Source organism: Chelonoidis abingdonii, chromosome 5 (assembly GCF_003597395.2).
Source record: "Chelonoidis abingdonii isolate Lonesome George chromosome 5, CheloAbing_2.0, whole genome shotgun sequence".
Lineage (NCBI taxonomy): Eukaryota > Metazoa > Chordata > Testudines > Testudinidae > Chelonoidis > Chelonoidis abingdonii.
The window spans coordinates 21,576,582-21,603,259 of NC_133773.1; the positions used below are offsets into that span (position 1 = coordinate 21,576,582).

Genomic DNA, 26,678 nt, shown 5'->3' on the forward strand with positions numbered 1-26,678 from the left:
AAGAGGCAGCTACATCTAGCAAACATACTTTTAAGGTAAGGCCAATAACCCCCTCCAAGAAACAAAACATGCAAGAGTAAAACTAATGCAGGCAGAAGTCCAGCAGCAGCATGGAGGCTATTCAGCGTATTGCACTGAATGCAGCATGTACTACCACCTGCCTCATGGGCATATGTGTGCACTTGGTGCGAACAGCTCTGGGCCCCCAGAGACTCAGCACAGGCTCTGGAAGCCAGAGTAGCTGAACTGGAGGAGCTAAAGGGAGACGGACTGATATAGGGAAGACCTTCAGGGACACAGTTGTGTGGTCCCACATCCAGTCTGACAGCCTCTGTGCTGTTAAGGAGGATAAAAGTCTCACGGAAGGAAATCAGGCTGGAGCAAAGGAAAATAATCCCATAATTGGGACTCTCCTTCCAGATGATGTCACAGTGATACACCTCAGGGGAGGAACCCGTTACTAGGAAGAGCCAGGTAATAGTAATGGGGGATTTATTAGAAGTATGAAACTGCATGGTAAATTGCCTGCCAGATGCAAAGGTTGCAGATCTTCCGAGACATCTCACGAGACTGGACTAGATGGACCATTGGTCTGACCCAGCGTGGCCATTTCTTCTGAGCCTAATAAAGACTTATGAGGGCTCAGCCAGAAGCCCCATACCAGAGGAAGCTGCTGAGGACAGTCTCCTCAGCGGAGCTGGTTAGGAAGCTACTCCCATTGGTGTTTCCCTGGAGAGCAGAGGCTCATAGAGAGGGAGAATAAGATAGACTGACAATGTCCTGGGCAAACCTTATGGAATTAATATAAACTTTATTGAATTAAGTTAAACCTTACTGAGTTAGGGTTAATACCTTTGGGGATCCACTGTATTAAAAACACAATTATATATGTGTGACTGTGGCATTGTATGTACTTCGGGGGATGCTAACATAATTCCTCTGATTATCAGCTCTTTTGAAACCACCTCCTGAAGAGGTGCACCTATACTAATTCAAAGTGGATTCTCCAAGGACCACCAGAGAGAGGATTTGTGGATAAACACCCTGAGTTTAAACTGTCTCTGGGCCGCCTTTCTGATCCAGCAAACCAACGGGACTTCTGGTCCAAGGTGGACCCAATCCTTGCCTTTAACTCAAGAGCGCAACCTCAAATATAACAATGAGATGGCAAACCAGCCAGTTTCATACTATTAGGTATGACAAAAGTAAAACCCATGCTTTCTTGTTGTCACCAACACAGCTGATGGAGAGAAGTCAAGGAAAGACCAGGGAGAACAGTAAAAATGTGAATACCACACCCATGATCACAAAATGTTGGGGAAAGAAAAAATAGACAGCTCTTGACGCAAAAACTTTATTAAAAGATCCTTTAAGCATTCATATTTAGCCCGTTCACATTGTACAGCTACTTCGTTAAAAACATGTTAAAAAACAGAACATTCATTTCAAATTAAGTAGTAGATGAATTATGGATTTTGATTATACCAAATATGTACATCGAACCATGGAGAATCTAAGTAGTCCCAAAGTAAACTATGTAACAAGTTTACACAATTGTACTTTTGCATTTATAGAGTTATGACATGCAAAGTTGCCACACTGAAAATATAAGGTAAAGAGGAAACCTTGTAGCTGCCTCTGTGCTGAGGCACAGCAGCTTCAGCAGCAAGCAACACACCTGTACAGTGGATATACAGTACATTCAGCAAGTTGGATAAATGATTTATTTATCTAACTATCAGTGACAGTTTGTCAAAGATGAAGAACTAATCTTCGTTATTGCATTTCATTGATATAAATTGTTTTCTAGTTCTGTATTAATTGGAAAAGTCAAAAGCCTTTAATTATAGCATTTCCATCTACCAAAAGACAGAGGGTGGAATCCTGACCCTACTGAAGTGAGCCATTGATTTCAGTAGGGCTAGGATTTCATCCAGATTTCATTTCCCCCAAACATATAATCAGCAGCAACCTCAGTACCTTGTTTCCCCCACCACCATTACTTTGACCACAAATTTTACTCCATGATTATTCACAGATTCATACATTTTAAGGTCAGAAGAGATCGTTACGATCAACTAGTCTGACCTGTATTTCACAGACCATGGAACTTCACCCTACCTCTGCCTCAAGCTCATAACTTCTGTGTGAGCCAGAGCATTCTCCTTTAGAAAGATCTCCAGACATGATTTAAACCCTGCAAGTGAGGGAGAATTCACCACTTCCCTAGCTAAGAATCAGCATTTCATTCTCCACTTAGTTGGAGGAGAAAGAACAGCAGCTTGAATTACTCTTGTGACTTCACTACTCAGCTTCTCCAAAGATCTTGCCAAGGTCATCCAGCAAAGAGAGAAGAGTGAGGCAAACGGAATTCTCCTAATCTTCATAGTAAAAATAAATTGCTATGTGTATAATTTTTAAAATACTGAAACAATCTTTCTGCATCCTAAGGGCTAGATTGTGATACACTCAGTCACAAGGAGTAGTACCCTACTCCACTGAAATTGCTTTCAGCCCTATTTAACATGCATACGTGCATCAAAATTGGGCCCAAACAACCAGTGAAGAGCAAAACAATCCTCTGCTTTGCAATTCACCTCTAAGATACAATTTAGTTTGTAATACAAAAGCAACCTCCTGTCCATTGATATAATAGATGCATATGAGGTAACAAAAACCAGAGATTCCATTTAATTCAGTTCACAAAACATTTGGGTATATATAGTTAGTGCTGCACTAAAAGCCTCTTACAATAGGCAACTGCTATCATAAAAGGCCACTGTAACTACAGTGGCACAGATTTTTCAGATCAATTTTGTTCCTACATTTTAAAAGATCCTTTCTATTAGGCCACAGATTTTTGCTGGTCCCTGAGGACTTGAGACCAGTTTCTCTGTGTACGTGTTAGGAGCTGCCAGAGACAGCAGGAGGCTGACAAACTAGAATGTATTGTTTTAAAACGCATCTTGGACGTAGAGAAACACCTGAGTTTGACTTGGACACCTTGATATTCCACATAAGCAGACAGCTGGCTGAAAGCTAGAAGGAGACTGTTAATTTGATCCCTGTACACTATCAGAATGCACCTCTTCCTTCCCTCTGACAGGCTCTAAGCCCCTCTACACCACACATTCTGTAGAGCTTTTTCATATCCCCTTCTTGGCTATTTCCTTCCTAACATGGTAAGAAATTATTAATTCTTTCTCTATGAGAGGACAGCCCGACAACAGACTCAACAATCTCCAATTCACTAAAAAACTAGGTGACGGGCTATAGGACAATGATGTAGCAAAACCCTAAGGAACCTAAACTTACATTCCACTTGAAATATTTTTAGGGGTCATACTTAAATCCCATCTTCAAGCTACTCTTTGAGTTACTCCCCTATTAACTGTCACACAGACGCTCTAGGTATGGTATTATTCATTACCCACCAGCCATTCGATAGAGGGGTTCAGCTCAGAAAGTGGCAAACACTATTCCAATTTGAGCACATTAGAAATCTAACAAAAACTGGAACTAAATAAATCAAACATCTGCTACTAAAAGCCTACGTCTCTGAGGTGCCTTCAGACTGGATACATGGGAAATGGACCACACGAAAGGGAGGGACTAAGCACCAGCTGGAGGGAGGCAAAATGTCGATGGACCTTCTGCAAAACTCTTCCCAAACAGTTCTGCTAATGCACATCTCTCATTTGTTGCCTGCGCCACCACCCCAGCTACTCCACTCCCAGGCCTCTCCTGAAAACAAACTGCTACTTGTACCAAGGCAAGGATGGTTCTGTCATGTGGTTAAACATTCACTAGAGATTAAGTGGAAATCATCAGATTTGTATTGTTACCAAGGCTGCAGTTGTCGCAGGAGGAAGGCTAGTAGTACTGCACACTGCAGCACTTTATTCTCTTCTCACCACTTTATTATCAGTGGCATGCATTCACAAAACAGCACTCAGAACATACACTGTGAGTGGAGGCTATTGTAGTACCCACAGAAAGATGTGGCCTGTCTGTGTATTATGGATCTAGTATACTCAATAAACGTCTTTAGCAGGAGTCCTATGGTTAGTTTCTCTATACATGCAATAGCCACTTTGAAAGCCTTGCTCTCAGGCCTACGTATTTAGAGTTCTGAAATAAACCACTAAGTCCCAGAAGTGCACAAAGAGACGCAGAGTGGAAAGATAGCCCCACTGAAGGCAATGATAAAACTCCCACTGACTTCAGCGGGGCCAGTTCACCCTAAATGCTCAAGGGAAGAAGTGTTTTGTCAACATCAAATACAGACCCAACCCATGTTTATTGGGGAATCAATTTGTTCCAGACTGAGAACCTGTTCTTACTCCCACTACTGGCAACTCAGGGGAAGCAGGGCTGGGCCCAGGACTTTGGACACAAACCTGCAACCCAAAGCAAAAATCTTACTCCAAACCCTCAGCAATGGGAGCTGGGGGAAGGGAGGGATTATAATTGTAAAACACTAATATACACCCATTCCAGTGAGCTATGCAATAGCATTGGATATTACATATATATTTACAAATATTGTTTCACAAACTTTTTACTTATAAAAGCAATATAAATATTATTTACACCATATAATACACTGCATACTGAGACAAGCAGGACACTATCTGTATGCAAAGCACTTCAGTACAATATTAAGCGTAATTGCCTAAAGGATGCTCATGCATCTTTAAATATATGCAAACAGAAACATCTGGAATGGCTGTACAAGTTTGAGCTCGGGCACAGGAAGGGTTAAAGTAACAGAGGTTCAAGATTCACACTGTAATAAGTGTTTGACCAGGCAGCTCAGCAGAATTTTCCCTCAGGTGATTTATTTCATTTCAAAATCTTTCTTGCCAGAAACAGGTCCAATGTGAAAAATATGATGGCAAAACTAATGAGAACTCAACTCCAGTTTCACTCTTCCTGGTTTACTTACACTTGTGTCTAACTAGTGTAACTCTGTTGATGTCAGGAGAGTTGTGCAGCTGATTTACAATGGAGTAAGTGAGAACAGAACTAGGTGCTCTCAGACAGATCTTTAGCTGGCCTGAATTGGGGCCATTCACAGAAGTCAACAGAATCTGGCCCTTTGTGCCTAATTTGACACTGACTCCCATATTCCCCCTTCCCCATTAAAAAAAAAAAATGGAAGAGGGAAAAAGAAAGAGATGCTGTCAACTTGAAATAAATAAATAATATTTCTGTCTGAAAATCTGGCAGCTACTGTAATTACAAGCAATGCCCAAGGCTAAAAAAAGCTAAAAAATTAGTTAAAAATAAAAAAGGTGTATTTCTTCCTGTGGTGGGGTGTCTATCCCACATTGGCATGAAAGGGGTTAACCCCAGAAGGGAGCAGTGGAGGGGAGGCCTCCAAGCGGCCTAGAGTGGCTGTACCGACTGCAACCAATCTGAGAGGGGTTGCAGGGAGCAACCAATCCGGGCTCAGCAGGGCCCATGTAAAAGAAGCTGCGGGGTCAGATTTGGGCAGTCATGGCCTGGAGCTCCAGGGGTAAGGACTGGGTTCCTAGCAGCTAAAAGAGGCATTAGCACCATGGACAAGGCAGCTGCTGGCAGGGACCGGAGTGAGAGAGCACCTAGCTGTCTGCAGGGACTGAGCAGCAGGGGCCCTGAAGTAAAGGTGAACAAGGAAGTGGCCCAGGGAAATGTACTGAACAGTCAGAGAGGACGCAGCATGTGGCTGCCAACTACAGGGTCCCTGGGTTGGGACCTGGAATAGTAGATGGGTCTGGGTTCCCCACATTTGCCAGTGATGGAAATGGGTGGACGAATGGACTGCAAGGTACTGGCTCCCGGAAGAGGAAAACACAGGCAGTGACATGGCTGGAGGGCCAAGTCATAAAGAGGATGTGGCAGTTCCTGGAGAGACTGCCAGCAGAAGTGAGACAGAGTGATGGGGTGCAAACCGCGGACGGGGGATGTCATCCTTGAGCTAATCCCCAGAGTGACCAGGAGGAGGTACCAGTTTAGCGGTGAGTGTTGCGCCCCATGACACTCCCCTTTTTCCAGTCTACTTTGTGCACTTGATGGCATCCTGTACATAGTCAACTAGCAACTGGCTTTTCTGGAGAGCACAAAAGCCCTTACTCATTTTTTAAAAGAATTAAAACATTCCTGTTGCACTGTTTCCAGGGAGCTCAACTAGAAAATGGAATAGTGAGAAATTAAATCATTAAGAAATGGAATTCAAATTCACAGTGCCCCTTAATTTGAAAAATACGCAGCTTTTTGCAACCCTGTAGACCAGCTTCATGTTCCTCTCAGTGAAACTGTGTCAAGGGTTTACAAAGAGAACTGCAATGTGGCCTCCAAATCCCACACTGGCCAGAGACGTAGGACAGCAGAGACCTCACAAACTCCAGGCCATTGTAGGGAATCTCCTCTGCCTCCAGTGGCAGCATATCTGCCTTGGCTGCCATGCACGTTTGGCTCCGGGCCTGCACATACTTTGACTTGCAGAGCGTAGAGGTCAAGGTATTGTTCTGCTTAGCAGCATTAATTTAGACAGGACTTTGGGGCTAAACTTACACTGTTGTGTCAGAGGAGCTTGCTGCATAGAATAGCCTATTCCTGAATCCTCTCTTGCCATGCCACTATTTTTCACATGCTTCTCCTGAAGCGCAGAAGGACTTTTCTGGTGGCTGTGACACAGTGGAAGACAAAACAGGCACCTTTTATCTCCTCATGATTACGTGTTTGCTCCTCTCCCTGGTGTTTTGTGCACGGGGGGAGCACAGGGCTCAGTCTATCCAGCATATCAATCTTTCACAGAGAACTAGATAAATCAGTCACAACAAAACATGTATTGATTACTGCCCTGCACCTAGTCCATCTGCACAGGACTACCCATCATCCTCTGGGATTGGAAACAAAAAAAGTCAGTAAAATGAATACCTGCCTAAAATCTGAAAACATCAATTAAAATGGGACATGTGCATGATTAGGGTTTGTTACCCAGAAAGCAGTAAGCTTACTATTTTGTACAATAGTGGGAGAAAAATAAATGGGCAAGATGTGTTCTCCGGTAGCATGCGACATACAGGTTATTGCACAGTAAATCTGATTCCAGCAGCTCCTCATGCCCACCTTCCGCTCGAGGCAAAGCTGCGGCTGAATGAGAAGTTGACCTCAGAGTTTTTGTATTTTCCCCACGCTCCAAATGGTACTATGACAGCAGTGCTGTTATCTTCAGTACCATACTGTATAGCCTGGGAAGAGAAATAAATCATTAGAAGAGAGAAGTATTATGATGATAAAGTACTATTTATCTGTGAGATTGAAATGTTTTACAAAGGAAGGCGAGTATCCAGCCCCACAGATCCAAGAGACCCCGGGCCTCCAGAGAGCCTCTGTCTCCAGCACCTGTCTCCTCCCAGCTCCTGGCAGATTCATTGAAGCAATTCTGCCAGGGGCTCCCACCCCCCAGGTGCGGTGATGCCTGGAATCCCAGGTGTCACCCCCAACTTTAGTCTGTGTTTGGGGGGGGGGGGGGGGGGAGAACCACATTTCTTAAATACTCAGTCTCACTTCAATTGGTGCCAATTTGCTGCCATAATATCGTCTATGCATTGCAACGGATCTGTCAGTCTGAGCATATTCAGCATTACACAGTCTATTCCCTGCTAAACTGCATTGTCCCTGCATCATCAACAGAGCACTAGTTAAGCCCAAAGCCAAACATACCTGCTCAGTCACAACCTGGGCTGCTTCTGGGGGATCATGGCACTGGTTAATAAAGTCACATATCTCTTGACTGTTCACCATGAAGTTAATGCCATCTGTAGTAAGGACCAGGAAGCTATCGCTTGCATGATGCAACTGTAATTAGACAGCACAATATAAATCATCTTATAAATAAATCATTGCAGGGCAGAACAGTTCTACTTTTTTTTCTTTGTTACAACAGACTTTTCCTTTTGTTGCTGCATATTCCTCCATTTTCTACATGGGTGATACCAATCTTAACTATGTCACCACATTGCTTTAAAGCCCTGGCACACAAAACAGTCAAGATAGCCATATTCCAAACATCATGAGGAAATCACTTGAGGGTGCTTCCAAGGTTTGGTAAGAACCCTGTCCTGGGTTCAATACATTGAGGCCTAAAGCCTGGCAGCTCGGTGTATTACCCAGTTACCAATGAACAACCTCAGTTATTACAGATTTTAAGGCAAGAAAGGACCATTATGATAATCTAGTCTGGTCTAATAGGGAAGTGTGCTCTGCCGTCGCTCTGGCAACTGCCCTAAGGACCATCTATATTGGTCCACCTCGAATATGACCCCCTCAGCTTCTGACTCTTACCACCTGGAGGTGAGGGAGGAGATACTGAGAAGATTAAGTTTAGGTGAGGATAGAGGGGTGGGAAGTGGTGGTTGGGGAATGAGGGGGCAGAAACTGAGAAAGCCATGTTTAACTGATTTTGAGATGCTAACTCACTTTTCCTCATATGCTGAACAACTGTAGAGCCCCAATAAAATGTGTCACTTACACATCTCCTGTATTTCCCCCTCAGAGGTGTGCAAAATACACACATTAGCTATTTTTTTAAAATTACTTAAGTTCTGGACCAATCTGTGAAAATCAACATGTCAACCCCACTGCTGAGGTGACACTTTCCTTTCGGCATATAACTAGTTTCAACAAAACACAACATTCATTACAGTTACCAGATGGCTGTCATGCTTTTATTCCCTCCCCCGCCCCCCCCACACACACACACTAAACCACGCTATTTAAAATCAACATTTATTCATGTCAACATTTATTTCTGGGGCCAGATGCTGTTCAGTGTCAGTCTGGAATGACCCCACCGACTATAGCATAAATGAGATCAGAACTTGGCCCATAGTCAGACCAAAGGTCCCAACAGCATTCTGACTGCTAGACACACATGCTGTGTACACCACAGGATCCAAAGGCTCAGGTTCAGTGTCCCCTATTAATCCTCTCTTACCTGAACCCTTTTAGTTTCTGGCTCTGCTGTTACTCCACTGTTTTTAAGATCCAAATCTCCTATACTCCGTGTCATTGCAAGTCTACCATTCACATGGGGCTGACCCACACTGTTCCACGCTATAAAGCCACCACATTTCCTTATCCTGTCCAAAACACAAAATAGAAGAAAATATGAAATAAAGCTCAGACCAACAATAAAAGGTGAAAAATTCCTGCCAGTGTCTTTAGGTTGGATTATACTATGCAGAGAGATGGCAAGGGTATAGAGGCCCAACCCAGAGACATTCACAGAGGTCAGACTTCTATTCTGAAGGACTTCAGGAGGGGATATGGTTTAGGAGGCTGAGTACTGGGTAGGGAACATGAGCACGAGTTCTAATTTTGGCTCTATCTCTGTGTCCTTGGAGAAGTCACTTAACCTTCCAGCCTCAGTTCTGCACCCATCTCTAGATAGAGAGGAATGCTGTGACGATGAGTTTCAAGATGTAAAGTGCTATAGGCCAGATCCCTAGACGCAGTAAATCTACCTAGTGCCATTGACCTCAGAGGAGCTGCAATGATTTACACCAGCAGGTCCTATTTATTTACTTTGATTCCCTTTTACTCAGAACAAAATTAGCCAAGAGAGTTTGACCAAGGCTGTCCCAAATGATGTTATTAGCATAACTGAGCAGTACCTTTCCTTCTCGTCCTTCCTTTCTGGAGTATGATCAATGGTGAGTTTTAGGGCCTTTCCCTTTCGACACAATAGTGCACGACTGTCCCCAACACTGGCCACAACCAGTTCAATGCCATCTTGCAGCAGGGCCACTGTTGCAGTGGTCCCAGCGTTCAGCAGAGTTGCTACAAACATCACATAAAAGAGAGAAGATTTAAGACTGTCCAGCAGTGTTGCTGCATTTGTAACAGAACAATGGTTTCAATGGTCAAAAACATGTGTGGTCTAAATTATGCAGTCACTAGATTTAAGTTGCAACTAAAGCTATGAAAATGGACAGTGGGGGGGGGGGGACATGCATGGGAGTAGGAGGTAAAGGTGTTTTGTGCAACAACATGGCTCCATGCAAAGATTGCAAACATGATAAATAGGTTTTTTTGGGGGGAGGGGGGATGGCTGCTCTTTGGGTCTGTGGCAAGTATATTTTCTATTCTAGTACCTTGGCTTTAGATATTGGAATGTACTTGGGCAATTTACATGGGAAACAGTCAGGATAAATCCCACTGTGGAGCTTTCCTCCTGCAGATGCACGTGGGTAATTCAGCAATGCTAATGACAGTTGGGTGTATGCTTTACAGAGTCGCTATGATCTGACCATTTCCCTCTCTCTGCCAATAGGCCAATGTTGCATCCAGTATTTTCCTAGCTGTCTAGGAGACGACTCCCTTCTGAGCTCTCCAGTGCCACTCAATTTGTTGGAAGGGCCACTGACTAGAGACCAGACGTGCTCCAGACCTGATTCTGCCCTGCCTGGCACCTGTGTAGTAATTCATACTGGTACAAAGGAGCTGGGAATGCTACTAAATCACAGTCCACCAACTGCCTTGCTGGTGGCCTTTTACCCAGATATAAATTAACTACACAAAGTGCAGTGGAGTGCAAGACAGGTCCGCCACTGCCTTCCCCCCCCCCCTTCCGCTATCCTTTGTGGGTTGAACAACATGCTGGGAGCTAGGAGGTTGTTTTTTTTATTAGAATGGATTAACTAATGCAATTATATTTAGGGATTCTGGTTTCAAATACTCATTTACTTTAACATCCTTGGGAAAAGTCATTTTGGTAGGTTAATATGAGTTGTGACTGCACCAGTTTGAGCACAGACCAGTTGTTTCATTAGCAATGAAGTAAATCCCCAAAGCTAAAAGAATTACTTTTTTGCTAGAGCACACGGTGTATGCAACTATGACAGAGAGAAAGCTGCTTCACATGCTTCTGCAGTGAGCTACTGCAGAAGAAAGCATGGACAGGAAGAGGTACAGCCTAGAATTTACAGCAGATGTGAATTCAGTTGAAAGCCCGGCTTGGGACCAGGCCATATTCTGAGTTTTTCTTTTCAACTGTTAGTTTTTAAAAACAGATTTTGAAAATTACAGCCGGTATTTTGTTGGTTTAAGCTAGAAATCCAAATCCCCATTTATATTCCTCTATCTCCAAATGAGAAAATAGTAGTAATTAAAGATATTCCTGCAACCACTCCTTTTCCTTAAAGAATATGGACTTCAGTCTTGCCCACACCTATTCACACTCTAACTGTGCATCTGGGGATTGATTGATTGGGGGCGTCACAAGGAGCTGGCAAATCCATTTTTGTGAGACTCAGGGATTCTACCCTGCTAGGGCAAATCTCCAGTTACCCCATCAGGGCCCAAACCAATTTCTTTAATTAATGCATTATGGGTCTGGTTCTGATGGATACTAAGCACCTACTAACTCTCATTGTGGTCAATGAAAGTTGCAGATTTCAGCACATTCCATAGTCAGCCTGTGTCATATTTACAGAGCATGATTTTCAGATGCGTTGACCACTGGCAGCTCCAGTCAACATCCACTGGAACTGTGGGTGCTCAGCACCTCTGAAGGAGTTAAGACTTGTAACGTGCGTGGGAGGAATTTTTCATGTGGGCAAGGTTTAAAGATGCATTGAGCCTTGTTGAAGAGTGAAAACAGTGTGAGTTGACAAATGAAAAAATAAAGCAAATCCATCAAACAGTCTAAACCAGACCGTCAGTACTATTAAAACAGGTATTACCACTGCACTGAAGTCTCCTGGTTCAATAAGTCTCTATCAGTTATGTCACCAAAGTACCCATCATTATACGTCTCAACCAGCTCCACTGTAATTTGTATCAGATCTTTGATTATTTTGGGGCTCAGATACAGGAAGCAAAACCAGATTTTTCCAGCCACTAAGCTGGCTGTAGCTTTTAATTTTTTTAATGAAGTGTTTGATTTTATTTCCAACTTTAGAAGGCCACACAAGAATTAGTGTGCTGCAGGCCCACTCTGAAATATGCTTAAAAATATGCCATTAAAATTTAGCAGTGAAATCAGATATTTTAGCAAAGCCAGTAAAATACCCGTTTTAACCAGACAGTTAAAGCAAAGTGAAAGGAAAAGCCTACATAAAACTACCTTTAATTCATGCTAAATGTATTTTGTTTAGAAATTAAAAACTAATGAGGAGTTGCCACTAGCCTCTGATATCACTCCTTGCTTTTGGAACCGTAATGCCAAGTATCAAATGCTATATTCTAGAAGGCATACAAGAGAATTATTGCACAAGTTATCAAATTTCTCTTGCGACTCTTGAAATATTTGGGGATGTGCCTCAACTCTTTAAGGCACAGCAAACACACACATCCCAAATACTCTTGAGTATTTAAAAAAAAAATCAAATCAACTTTCAGTACCAATTCTAGGGATATTACTGAAGAGCCAGACATATGTATGGCAAAGCTGCAGTAGGTACATAGTAACAGGCACCTTACAAATACCTATAGACCAAACAGAAGCTTAACATCATTGTTTGGAAATATAAGTGCCACTCAGGCTCCCTTTGCTGGGCCTGATTCTGCTCTCAGCAAGACCACGCATGAAGGTAATACTCAATGTGAGTAAGGGAGGAAGAATCAGGCCCTTATTAAATTAAAGGGGGCTTCAGACTCATTTGGATCACTAACACAGTTCCAAAATCTAGGAATTATGAATGTATCAAATTTCTAGTGCTTTACTACTATTGCGTCTAATTTATTTGTTAGCACTTTAAAGATATGCTGCATCAGCACATACATGGGTTTTAACGTTTAAAAAAATTAAAAAGTAAAAAAAGTTTTCACTTTTTCCTAATAATATCACTATAAAACTAAGATCTTTCAATAGGTTCTTAACACTCACTGGACAATTTTTACTGCATGTCATCTCAACTAATGTGACAAAGAGGATGTGGGAACCTTCCAGTAGTCCAGGCTAGGAACCGCCGGACTCCTTCACCTGAGACAAAATTAAGCAGATCTCTCTTTCCACTGAAGCCCAGCATATAGTGTCCAGGGCCTCCAGTTCTAGAGCTGCTGACCAGGTACAGTCTCTGCCACAAATAACACGTACACAGAGGCAAATAGGAAATTCACCCAGGGATTTTCTTCAGACAAAACAAACCTGCAACACGGGGGATGACAGAATAAGAGCTGCAAAGCAAGGGGAAGTATTCACTTTGGGTTTGCCTGCTCTGCTTTTCACGAGTGGTGTGACAAAATAGGTAAGTCTTATGACAATGCATAATGTCCAATTTGACCATGGCTCAATCTTGTCTAAAGACATACATGGTCTCAAATAGGTTCACTTTTCACAAGGATTTTCCCCCTTACCCTTTCACTACAGTGGTGTGTTACCTCTGTTGTAGCTTCAGCCTAAACAAAAGCCACAAATTATTTTTGTAACAGTATTGGGTGACCAAACAAATCAATGGAAAATGTTTAGCCATCTCATATTTGGCAAAGATAGATGTTTTAAAGAGCATTTCAAGTACAGTATATGGATCAACCTGTTTACAATCTTCATTTCTAAACAAAAAGATTCCAAGAAACTGACTGCTAAAAATAAACAGCTTTACAGCCATTGGATATAGATTCATGGATCGTCATGACCCTCTGAACAATGAATGTGGATAAAAATTTAAGAAAGTATTTAGATTAAGAGTCTTCTAACTTGATTAGATAATAACCAAGTACCATTATCAAGACTCAAACTTTTTAGGCTGATGACTATAATATATACAGCAGCTCTCTCTTTTCCTCAGTGTTGCAGGTTAACATATTAAAAGAATAGTCATGTTTTTGAACGGTAACTTTAAAAAAAAATTGATTCAGTATTTTATTCTCTTTATAGAAAAAGACCTTCACTATTTGTGCAGCATAATAAGATTTCAAGAGTGCCCCAAACAACACACACAGATACATCAACTAACAACCAACCTTGTTCAATAAAATGGCTATTCTAGATATGAATGGCCAGTGTGATTAGGGTCTGATACAATGAGCACTGAAGTCAATGGAAAAATTCCTATTGTCTTCACTGTGTATTGGACTAGGCTTTCAATATACTGAAGCAATAGCGGCACCTTACATGGCTGTCCTAGGCCAGGTCAGGAGAGTTGGTGCCAGTGTTTTCATCAACAAACCTTGGACATACAGCACTAGTCCTCTATAAGGTTGAGAATGTGCAAAAATGATCCATCATGAAGGGTCTTCCCTCACATGCTAAATCAGGGACTCTCAGCTGGGGGATGGGAGAGCTTCCCTTCAGGGCCAGCAGAATAGTCCAGCTGGGAGGATGCAAAGCAGAGAGAGGAGCTGTGGGGACAGGGAAAGCTGCAGGACCCTAGATTTATCCCCAAAGCAACAAGGCCAAAAGAGAAAGGGAAAAAAAAAAAAGCTCCATCATTAGGAAAGTAACTGGTACTGCTTCAGTTCTTCAAAAAGTTTGTGTTTATTCAGCTCTGGGCCACTGATATGGGGAGAAAAAGGTCAAGATATCTAGATCAGAAATGTAACAAACTTTGAAGTTGTACATGCTTGTAGGGAACATGATCCAAATTAGTGGGAGAAGGAGCTTGTTGCATTAATTGCATTTTGCTCTGAACTGAAATTTAAGAAGGACAAAATCTTCGCAAGATTCAAAAAGGGACTGGACATGTACATGGATAGTAAGAACCTCCAGTTATAACAGTTAATGCGAGCATACATTTTTGAAAGAGATATTAAACCTTCAGGGTTTAAGCCAAACTCTGTTAGGGATTAGAGGGAGCCCTAACGTGGAGGGCAGATTATCCTGCATGTGCTGACTGCGAGATTTCTATGCCTTCCCCTGAAAAATCTGGAACTGCCCCAGACAGAAACAGGATACTGGACTAGATGGACCACAGTCCAGCATGACAAATCCTGTGTTTCCTAAAGAGCCCATAAAACCCATCCGTCTATGTGCTGCACAGACGACGCAGCACTGTAGTGTTGAATGTGTAGCTTTTTTTACACTGGAAACTTGATGTAAGCATTAATTTATATATTTTTAAAAATATTTTAGTACCAGAAGGAGTGATTTAAAAATAAGGACCACAGTTCCTTGAAGAATACACAAATTGTAAGACTTGTTCAATTTCTGCCATAATTAAGTAGATCGTCTTTTTAAACAGCAACTTAAAAAACTCCATCTTCCCCAGATTATCTACTGTTTTAGTGACAGAGATTTGCCCAGTGAGGCCAAGATCCTGCAAACATTCATATATATACATTTTTTAAGTGTGTGTAGCTCCATTGACTAGTTTGCAGGTGTTAGCAGTATCAAGGCTTCATCATCCTAAAAATCCACTGTACTTTAAAAAAAAAAAAAAAGACAAGTACAGGCCACCAGCCCAAGGAATCAACAGATGGAGTCACCTATCAGAAACATTTAATTGAACTATTGTCTTCCAATACCCAGCGTGAGGCAGGATTTAAATATGAAGAACTGGCTTGGGTGCCATCACACGTCTTGACCAGCCAGTATTCCAGGACCATTGTTTCCAAGAGACTTTGGTAACACTCTTGACTCTATCACATCTAGAATAGCCAAAAATTGCAAAGTAAAATCCCAGACAGCATTTTGAAAGCCCACCCTTAGTGCACAGTCTGTCAATTAGAGAGTCTCTTTAGCTAGTTCAATAAGACGTAAGTACTAAATGTTGTAATTATTTTCAGCATAACAAAATCATATTTTAAGTACCATTGTTTTCTCTCATTACACTGTCTTTCTCCTCATGGAGCTGCTGTGAACACAGTAAACTTCCATTGAAATGGGTCACTCTAAACAAGCTCTTTTAGGAATATAGTTTGACAAATAAAACAAGGGGCCTTCAAGATAAGCCATTCTTACGGAAGCACTTTAGATCATTCAGGTGGGTGTTAGGCAGACTCATTCTTACTGCTGCATTTCAGACCCCCTCGGTAAAAACTCTAACTTCACAATTAAAATGTGTGACTTAATTCTTCATCTCACTCCCCAAAGTCAGGTTCAAATAATCAGAGGTTATTAAAAGGGTAATGCCAATTATTTTGTACTGCTTCTTCAATCAGGTTAAAAATCACTTTTAAATCAGTAAATACCACCTTAGCTTATTGTTTTTTAAATGTGTCTCTGTTTATCCATTCATGCTGTTTACTTTTTGTACTTCAGTTTGAACAAAAACTAGGTCAGTCAGTTTCACTTTCTAGTTTTCACACACTAGACAACACAGTAACGTTTGGCTTGCAAACAGGAAAGGGGAATGTTTCAATGCAAACCAAGAGCGCGTGCTGGCATTTTTTAATGTCAGTGGGATCAGCAGTGCAACTAGGGTGACCAGATGTCCCGATTATGTAGGGACAGACCCGATTTTGGAGTCTTTTTCTTATATAGGCTCCTCTTACCCTCCACCCCATCCCGATTTTTCGCACTTGCTGTCTGGTCACCCTAAGTGCAACATGGCTGTAAAATGGGCTTAGCCAACCACAGGAGTAGCACCCCATTGTCACAGAGCCCTCTGGTGACACCCGCTTCTCAGGGCCAATTTCCCTGTGCTCCTGCAAGCTCCAGATGTTCTAACAGCACCTTGGGCCACTGGCAATCAGCATACACATAGGTTAGTGGAATAATTCACCACACAGCCAGCCCAGAATTTGAGGAATACCAAAACTGCTTAATGCCACCTTTATACACCAGCCATCCTGAGGCATGCAGCAGGCTCCTTAACATAGCTGAGGATTTGGGGCATACTTTTCCCTACTGACTATGACCCCTACATTTTTTATTTATTTGTATAGCAGTACTATCTGTCATATTAATCTCTCTGAACCTAGTTTGTTACTTAATTGCCGCAGCAGAGCCAAGAGGGAACATTTAGATACTGTTTCTTCTAAAACCTACAGAATTAACAGCATTTTTTTTTAAAAACTGGTGACAGTGAATTTCCCATCATAGAGTGTTTAAATATATGCCAAATATGAACCATTGTAACGTATAGTACATTTGGTAAACAAGCTACTTGACAGGATAAAAGCTCAGTGGAATGTCTGGCAAAAGTTGAGACTCATATCCGCTCCCCAGATAAATTTCAGAGAGGGTTTTCATATCATTTCATTTTGAAGTGCTCAAGCGTGATTGATGCCAGTTGTTTCATTTGCAAGAAATTCTGAATGCAAATCCTTGTGTTAAATAAAATTGCTTTCAATATCCAACATATTTTATTAATACAAAACACCTCTGCAGCTATTTCTAAAACCATTTCCCCCACCACTGCAAAGTAGGATACAGTCGTTCTACCTACCATCAACAGATAAGTGAGCATGCCTCGCAAATGCGTTGTCTATTTCTAGAAAAGCTTTGGTCAACACGGTTTCCAAATTCTTCTCCTGGGAAAGGAATTCTCTGGAAACAAAATAAAGACAGGTTCAACTTCTTCCACAAACATACCTCTCCATCTACAGCAATTTCCACAGGCTTGTCTTCCCACTACAAAAGTTGAATCACACTATATCATCCTTTTGAGATAACAGGAAGCCATTAGCATTCTCCCCTGTCCTTCCGATGTAAGTGAATTTGACCTTCAGTATTGGTGATTTTTAATTGTTGCATAATTCTAGTTTATATAGAAAGTATGCAGCCTTTGTTTAAGCCACTTTAATTACGCAAATGGAGTGGTGCAAGTGATACACCTTGCACCTGTACTGCAGGCATTGCAACCTGTAACTCCCACATGCTTTTGGCAGGTCCAATCCTGGAGGAGGCTGTGCACTTTCAATTCCCCAGTGAATTCAATGGGTTTGACTAGACTGGTGCTGGTGGGTAAAATCCCACCCTCCCCAGTGCAAAGGATCTATGTGAGGACTAAGACCACTTAAGCCTTGCATTGTCCCTTTGCACAGGGGAAGTTTCACCATAGGCGAATAGAGGAGGGAAGCACTACCGACCCTCTGTTAATTGCTACGAGTGCCCACACAACCTGACTTTTCTGTACTTCAGAACGGTAAAAAACGAATTGCTCATCGTGGCAGCGTCCAATCTCTGACACTCTTCTGGCACCGGGGAATCCTCCTCGACTCCAGAAACAAGAGGCGAACAGTGAGACAGAAGTGCCACCAAGTTTTATATTTCAATGATCAAAATTACACTATGTGATGGCGGGCAACTCACTTTGTCTCTCTCTGCTGCAGTCCCCTCGCTCTAAACTAGGGATAATAATATTTACCTTCTCCTGCTCTCTGTGTCTTGTCCATTTGAACCGTAAGCTCTCCAGGGCAGGGACTGTGTCTTACTACGTGTTCGTACAGTGCCTTGGACAAGGGGGCCCCAACCTAGTAGGCACTAGTAGTAATGCAAATAATAAAACAAATGCCAAGCATCAAACCCTTGCTTACGTACTGAATGTACTTTTCCATGTACTTAGCACAGAAATCAGCTGCTGCAGCCCCACCATGCCCATCATACACTGCAAAATACAGGACTTCATCTGTCAGCTGAGCATAATCAAACCGGTCCTCATTTTCCTTCCGCTTTCCAATCTGGCTTGCGCAGCCCACCTTGGCCAGACTGATTTTGGGAATCGGCTTCCCATACTTTATGCTGGGTGGGAGGAGTATGGGCTCATCGATGCGATTGTCCCAGATACCAAAAGTGTCCCATGTGGCTGGACGCCCACTGCCGTCTGGATCGAAGCGGGAAGCCCTGCGTTCTGTGGTGGAGCTCTGGCACACAGCAGTCAGGCGTTTGTCGTCTTGCAAGAGGCGGGATGTCAGCAGCGCTCTCCTTCTCACTTGATACCCTCCATTTCTAACCAAATTAATTAAAGCAGCTGTTGACATAACTTGATTCCACAGAGCTTTGCAGTGAATGAAAGATCAATATACAGCTTCCGGAATGTCTTCAAGGACAATGAGAGAACTGGTCAGGAAACAAGAAATACAGAAAGGGGAAATTCAAGTTATACCACCCAAGAAACATTTTCACCATTGGAGATCATTAATTGTGAACTGCATTGCCCAGAAGCAGCTGGAAAGATTCATCTGCAGGATTCACTGAGAAATAATCTTACTCAGACTAGCCCACAGGTGGGATTTAAATATACAGTATTGCAAATAGACCAAAACAAGGCATTGGATGATGCATTTCTGTTGATCATTTGCTGCTGACCACCAACTGTAATAAAATGATAATTAGTGGCAATGACTTTATTGCTTGGTTGCTCAGAGAAAACCACCACAACTCACACGGTAACGTGATGAGAGTGAGCATATTAAATTACCTCAGATCATGCAACTGCTGAAAAGCTTGCATTGTTGCTCTATAGGGAAGTAAAGAATATCAGACTAAAATGACACAGAATAGATATATACAGAGTTCCACTTTTTTATCTAGTTGCCAGCACATGAAATTTGCCAGAACTGGGCATCATGTACTTTTTTCAGGGCCTGATCAATATTTTCCAGAACAGATCAGGTAATTGAATCATAACTCTCCCTCTTCTTCTGGGAGCGACAGTTTTGTATTAATTCATTTAAGAACCCTCTTTAAAGTGTTTCTACGAACTCATACACTCTCTTTTCATAGATAACTCTGCCCAAGTACACTCTTTATAATTTTTCCCTCTGGAGTTCTGTGCTACTTGACGTTTAAATTAGAATCCTCAAATAACACAAAGAAAGTTCTCACCTGTCTTCATGTATCTCTTGGTGTCCAGACCACTTCCCAAATCAAACAGAACAGTCATTATTTCAGAATAAATAAAATAATAAATAAAATATCCCAATGATGATTCTGAGAGATAATAAAATGAATGAAAACTGGACAGCTAAAATATATCTGTTACCCATAACACTTTATTTAACTTATAAGTTAACATAAAGGGATTAAAAACAGACAGGCTCCAGGTAGATTCCCTTGAGTAATAATCAAGGAACAACGATCCACAGAGTTACATTAGAGATACTATATATTTGGCCTGTTGCCAACAGTGTGCTGTAATGTCACTAATTATAGGTATATTCTGATCACCCTTTTATCTGCAGCATTTGAAATACTTCTGTATAAGGAGATGTGCAAGGTTATTTTTAAAACAGTCCTAGTCAAAACTCTGCGCTTGCCAAACCTACAATCACAGGAAATTCAATAAGCAGGCATTTTGTTGGAAATAGCTGTACTGTTGCTTTCTGGTGGTGTGCGTTAAACTTGTCCACAGCTCAAAGAAATGAAGGCTGGATGGGAAACCTCCCTCGCTGTGCTTAGCTTATCTTTATTACAATTCTTGGTTGATGAAAGGAATGTTTACTCTTACCATTTGTATAAGTAAGTGATGAAAGTCAAACATGCTGTGAAATAATTTGTAATAAGCCAATTTAGAGTTGCATTATGGATGATTTTGGCCTAACCTGTAAAAATGGTTAAAATGGTCGTTTCAATGGGTAGCTAGATTAGAGATTGTAAAGAATATAGATATTTCAATATTTTAAAGCCAGATGTCCTAATATCTGAAGTTTATTATTTCTCTCCATATAACCCTATACTATCCCATCCTTTCAGTAATATCCTGGGTCACACAGATGGACTATTATTTTCCATTTGTCACTTTCACTCACCTTTTCAGTATGTTAACATCCTTTTGTACAGCATGAGAAAACTGAAATACAGGAGTGGCTTTGGGATTCACTTCCAAGTGTGGATCTGATGCAAGAGGAATACAAGTGTTTGCTATACTTAGAGCTCACAATACTCCAGCATGAATAAGAGCACTATTCTAATGCTCAAGTAACAATTTAACATTCATTTTCCACCAAATTCATCTGTCAAAAGCTAATCCTCTTCCAGATTTGTATAAAAAACTGACAACTGGGGGGGATAAACAAAAGATATAGGAACTCAAGCTTTATTCTGCCACAGCATGTGACTGCAGTGTCACTGTTTACAAGACATGTTTGTTTGCATGTAAAAATACAGCAAGGCCGTTTGGCAATACACGACTGCTGGGAAAAACAAGATGGTTGGACAAGAATAAGGTATTCTTCATGTTTCTAAAGTGAAAGTCCACCTCAGATTGCTACAGATGGTAGCCACTCTTTTTAAGTGGAACTCTACATTGATCAGGTAAAGCGTACACATTTGGGTTTATGAAAGTAGTTACCGAATGTAATCTTACGAACATACTATCAAACGAAAATTCCACAATAAGTCTAGCTGTACAAAGACTCTTTCACATGATGACTTTTATTCTTGGAATAGTGGAATTTTTCAGACTGCTACCCACAGAAATGTGGAAGAGAGAGAGAGTATATGTATGTACATCTGCTGTTCCCAAAGAGTTAAGAGACTGCACAAATAAATATGTACAAAGAAGATAAGTGACCTTGCTTTGAATGTTTGCCAACAGCCACAACAGTGATAAGGACTAACTAGCAACCAAAAGGAAATTGTTTTATATTTAATATTTATAAGGGAGGAATAAAATATTGTGTGAAAAAAATCTGCATTTTCTTAGACCAAAAAAAAAGCATGATCTACACCACGACCTCAATACAACACCGTCCTTGGGAGCCAAAAAATCTTATCCCGTTATAGGCGAAACCACGTTATAGCAAACTTGCTTTGATCCACCAGAGTGCGCAGCCCTGCTCCTCCCCCCAAGCGCTGCTTTACCACGTTATATCCAAATTTGTGCTATATCGAGTGGCGTTATATCGACGTAGAGGTGTATTACCTTCTTATCCTCTTGCTTATACAATAAATAACAGGCAGAGATTAATTTAAGAAGCTTTACATCTTTACACAGAAAGAAACGACCAACATTTCTAGCCTATTTCACATGTACAAATAATCTGCAATTATTTTAGACAGAGTGGTTTTGAGCATTTCCACAAAGCTATTGGTTACACCAGAACAAGTATTTGTAAGCACTCCATATAGCCTTGATCTTCCAAGTGAGAATTCACGGGCTTCAGTTTAAGCACATGAAGAGTCCAATTAAAGTCAATGGAACTACTCACATATTCAAAGTTAAGCAGATGCACTGGTGTTTGCAGGATCAGAGCCTTAGTTTTGAGTGGTATCTTCCCCATGGAACAATCAAACCGAGAACTAGGTCATGCCCTAAGGACCCTTCACATGCAGCTCTCTTATCCTATGGAGAAAGGGGAAGGGGAGCTGTCAATGCAGCAGTCTTCCCCTCTTTGTCCTCACAGGTCCCATGGCGTGCTCTCTACATTGGTAAATGGAGATGGGGAGTGACCAGGAGTGGGAACAGATACAACTGTGCCCCCCACCATCTCTGTGGAGTTCCACAGGTAGTTAGCAGAGCCAGTGGGGTAGCCTTACCTTTTCCACTAAGCCCCCAGTGCAGTGAGGGAACCAACCTTCCCCTCTTTAAGGACACCCCTGGGGGAAGCTGACTTCCCTGACAGGAGAGCACCACTGAAGACTCAATGTGAGCGAGGGGGGTGGCTAGGAGGCCAGAGCTGGCGTGGAAGCATGCAAATGGCTCCGACTCCTCTGTATCATGCGTTCATAGAGAGGACAGCCCACAAGTCCCCAGTGAAACAAGGTAGGGGAAACTCTGCCAGGTTCTGTTCCTCCCCCTTACTCTCTCTCTCAGAGTTACAGTGGGAGGGAGTTATTTGGACCTCGTTTATTCTGGCAGGGAGGAATGGCGCAGCTCAACACTGGGGGTAGAGAAAGGAGCTTCTTGCTTGAGTTCCCAACATAAACTCATAGATTCCAAGGCCAATCTGCCCTCTTGTACAACACAGGCCATAGAACTTCCCCAAAATAATTCCTAGAACAGATCTTTTAGAAAACTTCTGATCTTGATTTAAACATTGCCATGATGAAAAATCCACCATGCTCTCCAGTAAATTGGGGAGAGGGAGGTTCTCAATGCAATACCTCCTTGGGGAATTGCAACATGCTTCCCTTACACAGCCCTGCCTTCTTTCTTGTCTTTTGGGTATGTGGGGCTCTCCTCACCCCACAGAACAGCAGGGCATCAGCTGGGCCCACAGAAAGAGGAAAGAAGAAAACTAAGGCCTTGTCTGCACTACAGAGGAAATTCGATTTAAGCTACACAATTTGAGTTACGTAAATAGCATAACTCAAATCGACGTAGCTTAGACCTACTTACTACAGGGTCCACACTACACGACGCTCTCCCTTCGATACCCCCTACTCTCCTCGATCAGGTGGAGTACAGGAGTCAACGGGAGAGCAATCTGCGGTTGATTTAGCATTGATCGCCACTTGTCGATCTGCCGGTAAGTGTAGACAAGCCCTAACTTTGATTCTCAGATGCTTGTGCTTCTAAACCTGATGTTTCTCAGGGTAGCTTAAATGAAACATGAAACATCTTATTTACCTTTTATTAACTCAAATCTATATTTTTATACCCTTTAGACTGAATAGTTGTGTGTTTTTTTTAATTTAAATGTTACAGTGGAAATTCATGTCCTGAGTCTAAATCCTTTTACAATTCTGAGAAACGGATCCTGGATTACAACTGAGCTGCTCCTAAAAGAGATGTTCTGTTGCATGAGTAAACAGTGAGCCTATGCCACGCTCCAGGAGAACAGTGATTACCCAGGGAGTCAGCATAAATGACTATATAAAGTTGGAGAGCTATGAGAATTACAGCAATAAAAATAACTGTTCTTCCTACAATGCAGCATGCTTATCTGCAAGGAAGGAGACAAATGAGAGAAAAGCAGGTTTCAACTTCCCTTTCCCCTACTACAAATCCAGAAAAGTCAAAAACTAATTTTTTTTTACATGTACAAATTTTTCCTCTTTTTGGTGCCGTTACTGAGACTTTTTTGCAGGATGTGGATATTTGCTGTTTTCTACACTAGTACCGTCAGTAATCACCTTTTGTCAAGTGTCTAATCTAGGGGCAGATACCCAGAGCAGCAGCCAAATTCTGCTGGCACAGAAACGATGTAGGTTACAAACCAGCATTTACAATCTACTTTCACTGACTCAATAGTGCATCCTTGTTAAATCACCACTACCTCTTTGCTGGGGGCTAAACCAAATATTATTCTTATATTTCAGCATCAATGCTAAGGGGCAGTGAAGTGATTTTATGCTAGGGCTGGTCCATTATCAAAATCATTTTCCAAATCTTCAATTGCACTGACTGGAGAATGGTATTGCTATGGGGGGGGGGGGGGGGGCAAAGACAGTTGTGATTGACAGTGCAAACCATAAATAATCAGGGCGGGTGGGAATCCAATCCTGGGGGCTGGATAGTGGATTGATTTGTTTTTAGAGCTGGGGGCTGTGAGTAGGAGACTTTGGTTACCCGCTGTACGATGGCAAACGCGCAAGCCCCAATAGGGAAGAGCTGGCAGCTTCAAGGCCTGTGCTCACGACACTGAGCGGACCCACTCCCGGCCCAGCTGCCTTGCTGCACGGAGGCGGGAACGCGCCCCCATCCTGCTATTTCTCCCCCTCCCCAGGGTCAGCACAGCAGCGGCGAGATATAAGGAACCTTCCCCCACCCTCCGAATTTAGAACTCTCCGGGCCGAGTTCTAGAACCCGCTGGGTTTTACACCGCGCCGCCGCCGCCTCTCTACTGGTGCTGCAGGGCAGCGCCATTTGTGTCCGCAGCCAGCGAGGTAATGAATGGACCCAGCCTTTCTCCCCGCCTCCTCTCTCCCACCCCCGCACCCCCAAGCGATCGGCTCCCAGAACAGCAACCCTCCGCGGCACGGTGCCTCCAATACCCCAATGCACGGCTGGGAAAGCGCCGCCCGAGAAAACGAAGGCCAGACACTTTGCACGGCGTGCGCGATGCACGCTCCCTGCAGCAACAAGATGCTATTTAGTGTTTCCCCACGCAACAGAGAAGGCAGGGGAGGAGAACTCCACGCTTTATTTTTAAGCGAACAAAAAAGCAGTTAAGGATCGACCGCGATCTGTCTGTTTCGCTCACTGAGCTGGGGCGAGACGCAGCTACATGCATGTAGTGTCCGCACCGCAATCCGTGCAGTGTTAACAGGCAGGGCTCATGTTACCGCCCGCACTTCGAGGGGTAAGTCTGATGCAATGGCAGTCGGAGGCGTCTTCCCTTTCTCCGAAGCCAACGAAAACGTAGCTTGAGCGAGCAGAGAGCACCCCAGACCCAGGCAGACTGGGCTGGGTAGGTGCGGCAGCAGGACGAAGAAGAAGAAGCGATAGGGAGAGATCAGAGAAACTGGGAGGTTCAGAGCCAGGATGGAGGAATAATTTCAGCCCCTCTCTTACCTGGCTGGGACCGCGTTAAGGAAAAGCGTGCAAAGGCTGTTTCGCCCTGTCTTTTCAATGCACCGAACGAAGCCACCCAGACCGACTAATCCTCCTTCCGCAGCCGTCTCGGAGAAATTCTCGAAATATTTTGGGGCAGTTTCCCCAGTAAAGGAGGAAACTTGAATCCCCGTCACCCTGGCAGCTCCCTTACCCAATAGATCCACAGATGGGGCCGGGCATGCACCCGCCCTTCTCTCTGCAATGGCCAATGGCACCTGCGAAACCGAACGAGCCTCCTTCTGCCCCCTTCCCTCTCCCTGGGCCCCATTCTGCTCTCACTTACCTCGGTGAGATTCCTTCGTGTTCCTGCAACATCTCGATGGCGTTACTCCTGATGTACACCAGTGGGAAGGCGGTGGGAGATCAGGCGTAGTCCCTAACCTGCATGGCAATGAAGTGAGTGACAGCAGTCCTATCCCTGGGGAGAGCAGATTTCCTCCCCATCCCCTGTTGGCCCCAGTGGGAGTGGGAAGGGTTAGGTGTAAGGCTGTGGGATGTGCCTGGATCTTTATGAAACTGGAGAGGAGACCAGTGGAAGATTAAATTCTCCTTTGCTTAGTGGCTAAAAGTCAGACATCCGGCTGGGCAAATTCCATCCAGCTACTCTGAGCTGCAGAGACCCTAAGAAGAGTGCAAAAAGCGGTTCAGGATGTAGACAGGAACTATTTTGCATCTTATTTATTGTTGTGGAGAATAAATAATTCACTCTGTTTGCAAAATCAAATTATTTGTCTCTGGGCTCCCTTGGGAAAAGATGCAGAGTTCTGTGGCACCTTATAGTCTAACAGACGTTTTGGAGCATGAGCTCCTAAGCTCCTAAGCTCATGCTCCAAAACGTCTGTTAGTCTATAAGGTGCCACAGGATTCTTTGCTGCTTTTACAGATCCAGACTAACACGGCTACCCCTCTGATACTTGGAAAAAGATGTATCAGAGTCGCCTCTGATCTTGGAGTATGTCACCCAAATGATTGGTTTGAATCTCATCTGTAGTGTGAAGGAATCAGGAACACAAAGTTTCCAACCCATCTTGCTGATAGCAACAACACTATGTGCCTACGTGTGATGTGTGCCGGGGCGGGGAAAACATTTCCCTGCCAAAAGTTGATCACGGAATATTGGAAGGCTGCATTTTTCACTGATCCTTTCAGGACCTGATATTAGCCAGGATGGGCAGAGATGGCGTCCCTAGCTTCTGTTTGCCAGAAGCTGGGAATGGGCAACAGGAGATGGATTATTTGATCATTTGTTCGGTTCATTCCCTCTGGGGCACCTGGAATTGGCCACAGTTGGAACACAGGATACTAGGCAAAATGGACCTTTGGTCTGACCCAGTTCTTATGCAGGGAAGCAATACTTCTTAC

The 26,678-nt window shown here is 42.9% G+C and overlaps 1 protein-coding gene across 2 annotated transcripts; it reads right to left on the bottom strand.

Moving 5' to 3' along the window:
- Nucleotides 1-1,340: 1,340 nt before the first annotated feature.
- On the bottom strand, nt 1,341-25,440 carry PPM1K (protein phosphatase, Mg2+/Mn2+ dependent 1K). 2 transcript variants are annotated; one of them, XM_032800241.2, is made up of 8 exons: nt 25,275-25,420; nt 22,027-22,160; nt 18,416-18,934; nt 17,322-17,422; nt 9,666-9,831; nt 8,987-9,131; nt 7,714-7,848; nt 1,341-7,238 (listed from the first exon to the last, which is right to left on the bottom strand). In XM_032800241.2, the coding sequence occupies exons 3-8, from the start codon at nt 18,853-18,855 to the stop codon at nt 7,107-7,109; spliced, it is 1,119 nt and encodes a 372-aa protein (XP_032656132.1). In that variant the 5' UTR covers nt 18,856-18,934; nt 22,027-22,160; nt 25,275-25,420; the 3' UTR covers nt 1,341-7,106. The 2 variants fall into 2 exon arrangements, with proteins under 2 accessions (XP_032656132.1, XP_032656131.1); XM_032800240.2 differs by lacking the exon at nt 22,027-22,160 and having other exon boundaries at nt 25,275-25,440.
- Between the last annotated feature and the right edge of the window lie 1,238 nt (nt 25,441-26,678).

Excerpts from the sequence above, each read along its gene's own strand:
- PPM1K (XM_032800240.2), bottom strand. The coding sequence starts at position 18,855 with ATGTCAACAGCTGCTTTAATTAATTTGGTTAGAAATGGAGGGTATCAA. Across the intron at positions 17,423-18,415 it reads TACATGGAAAAGTACATTCA|AGAATTCCTTTCCCAGGAGA; the intron begins GTACGTAAGCAA and ends TTTTGTTTCCAG. Across the intron at positions 7,849-8,986 it reads CAGAAACTAAAAGGGTTCAG|TTGCATCATGCAAGCGATAG; the intron begins GTAAGAGAGGAT and ends GTCTAATTACAG.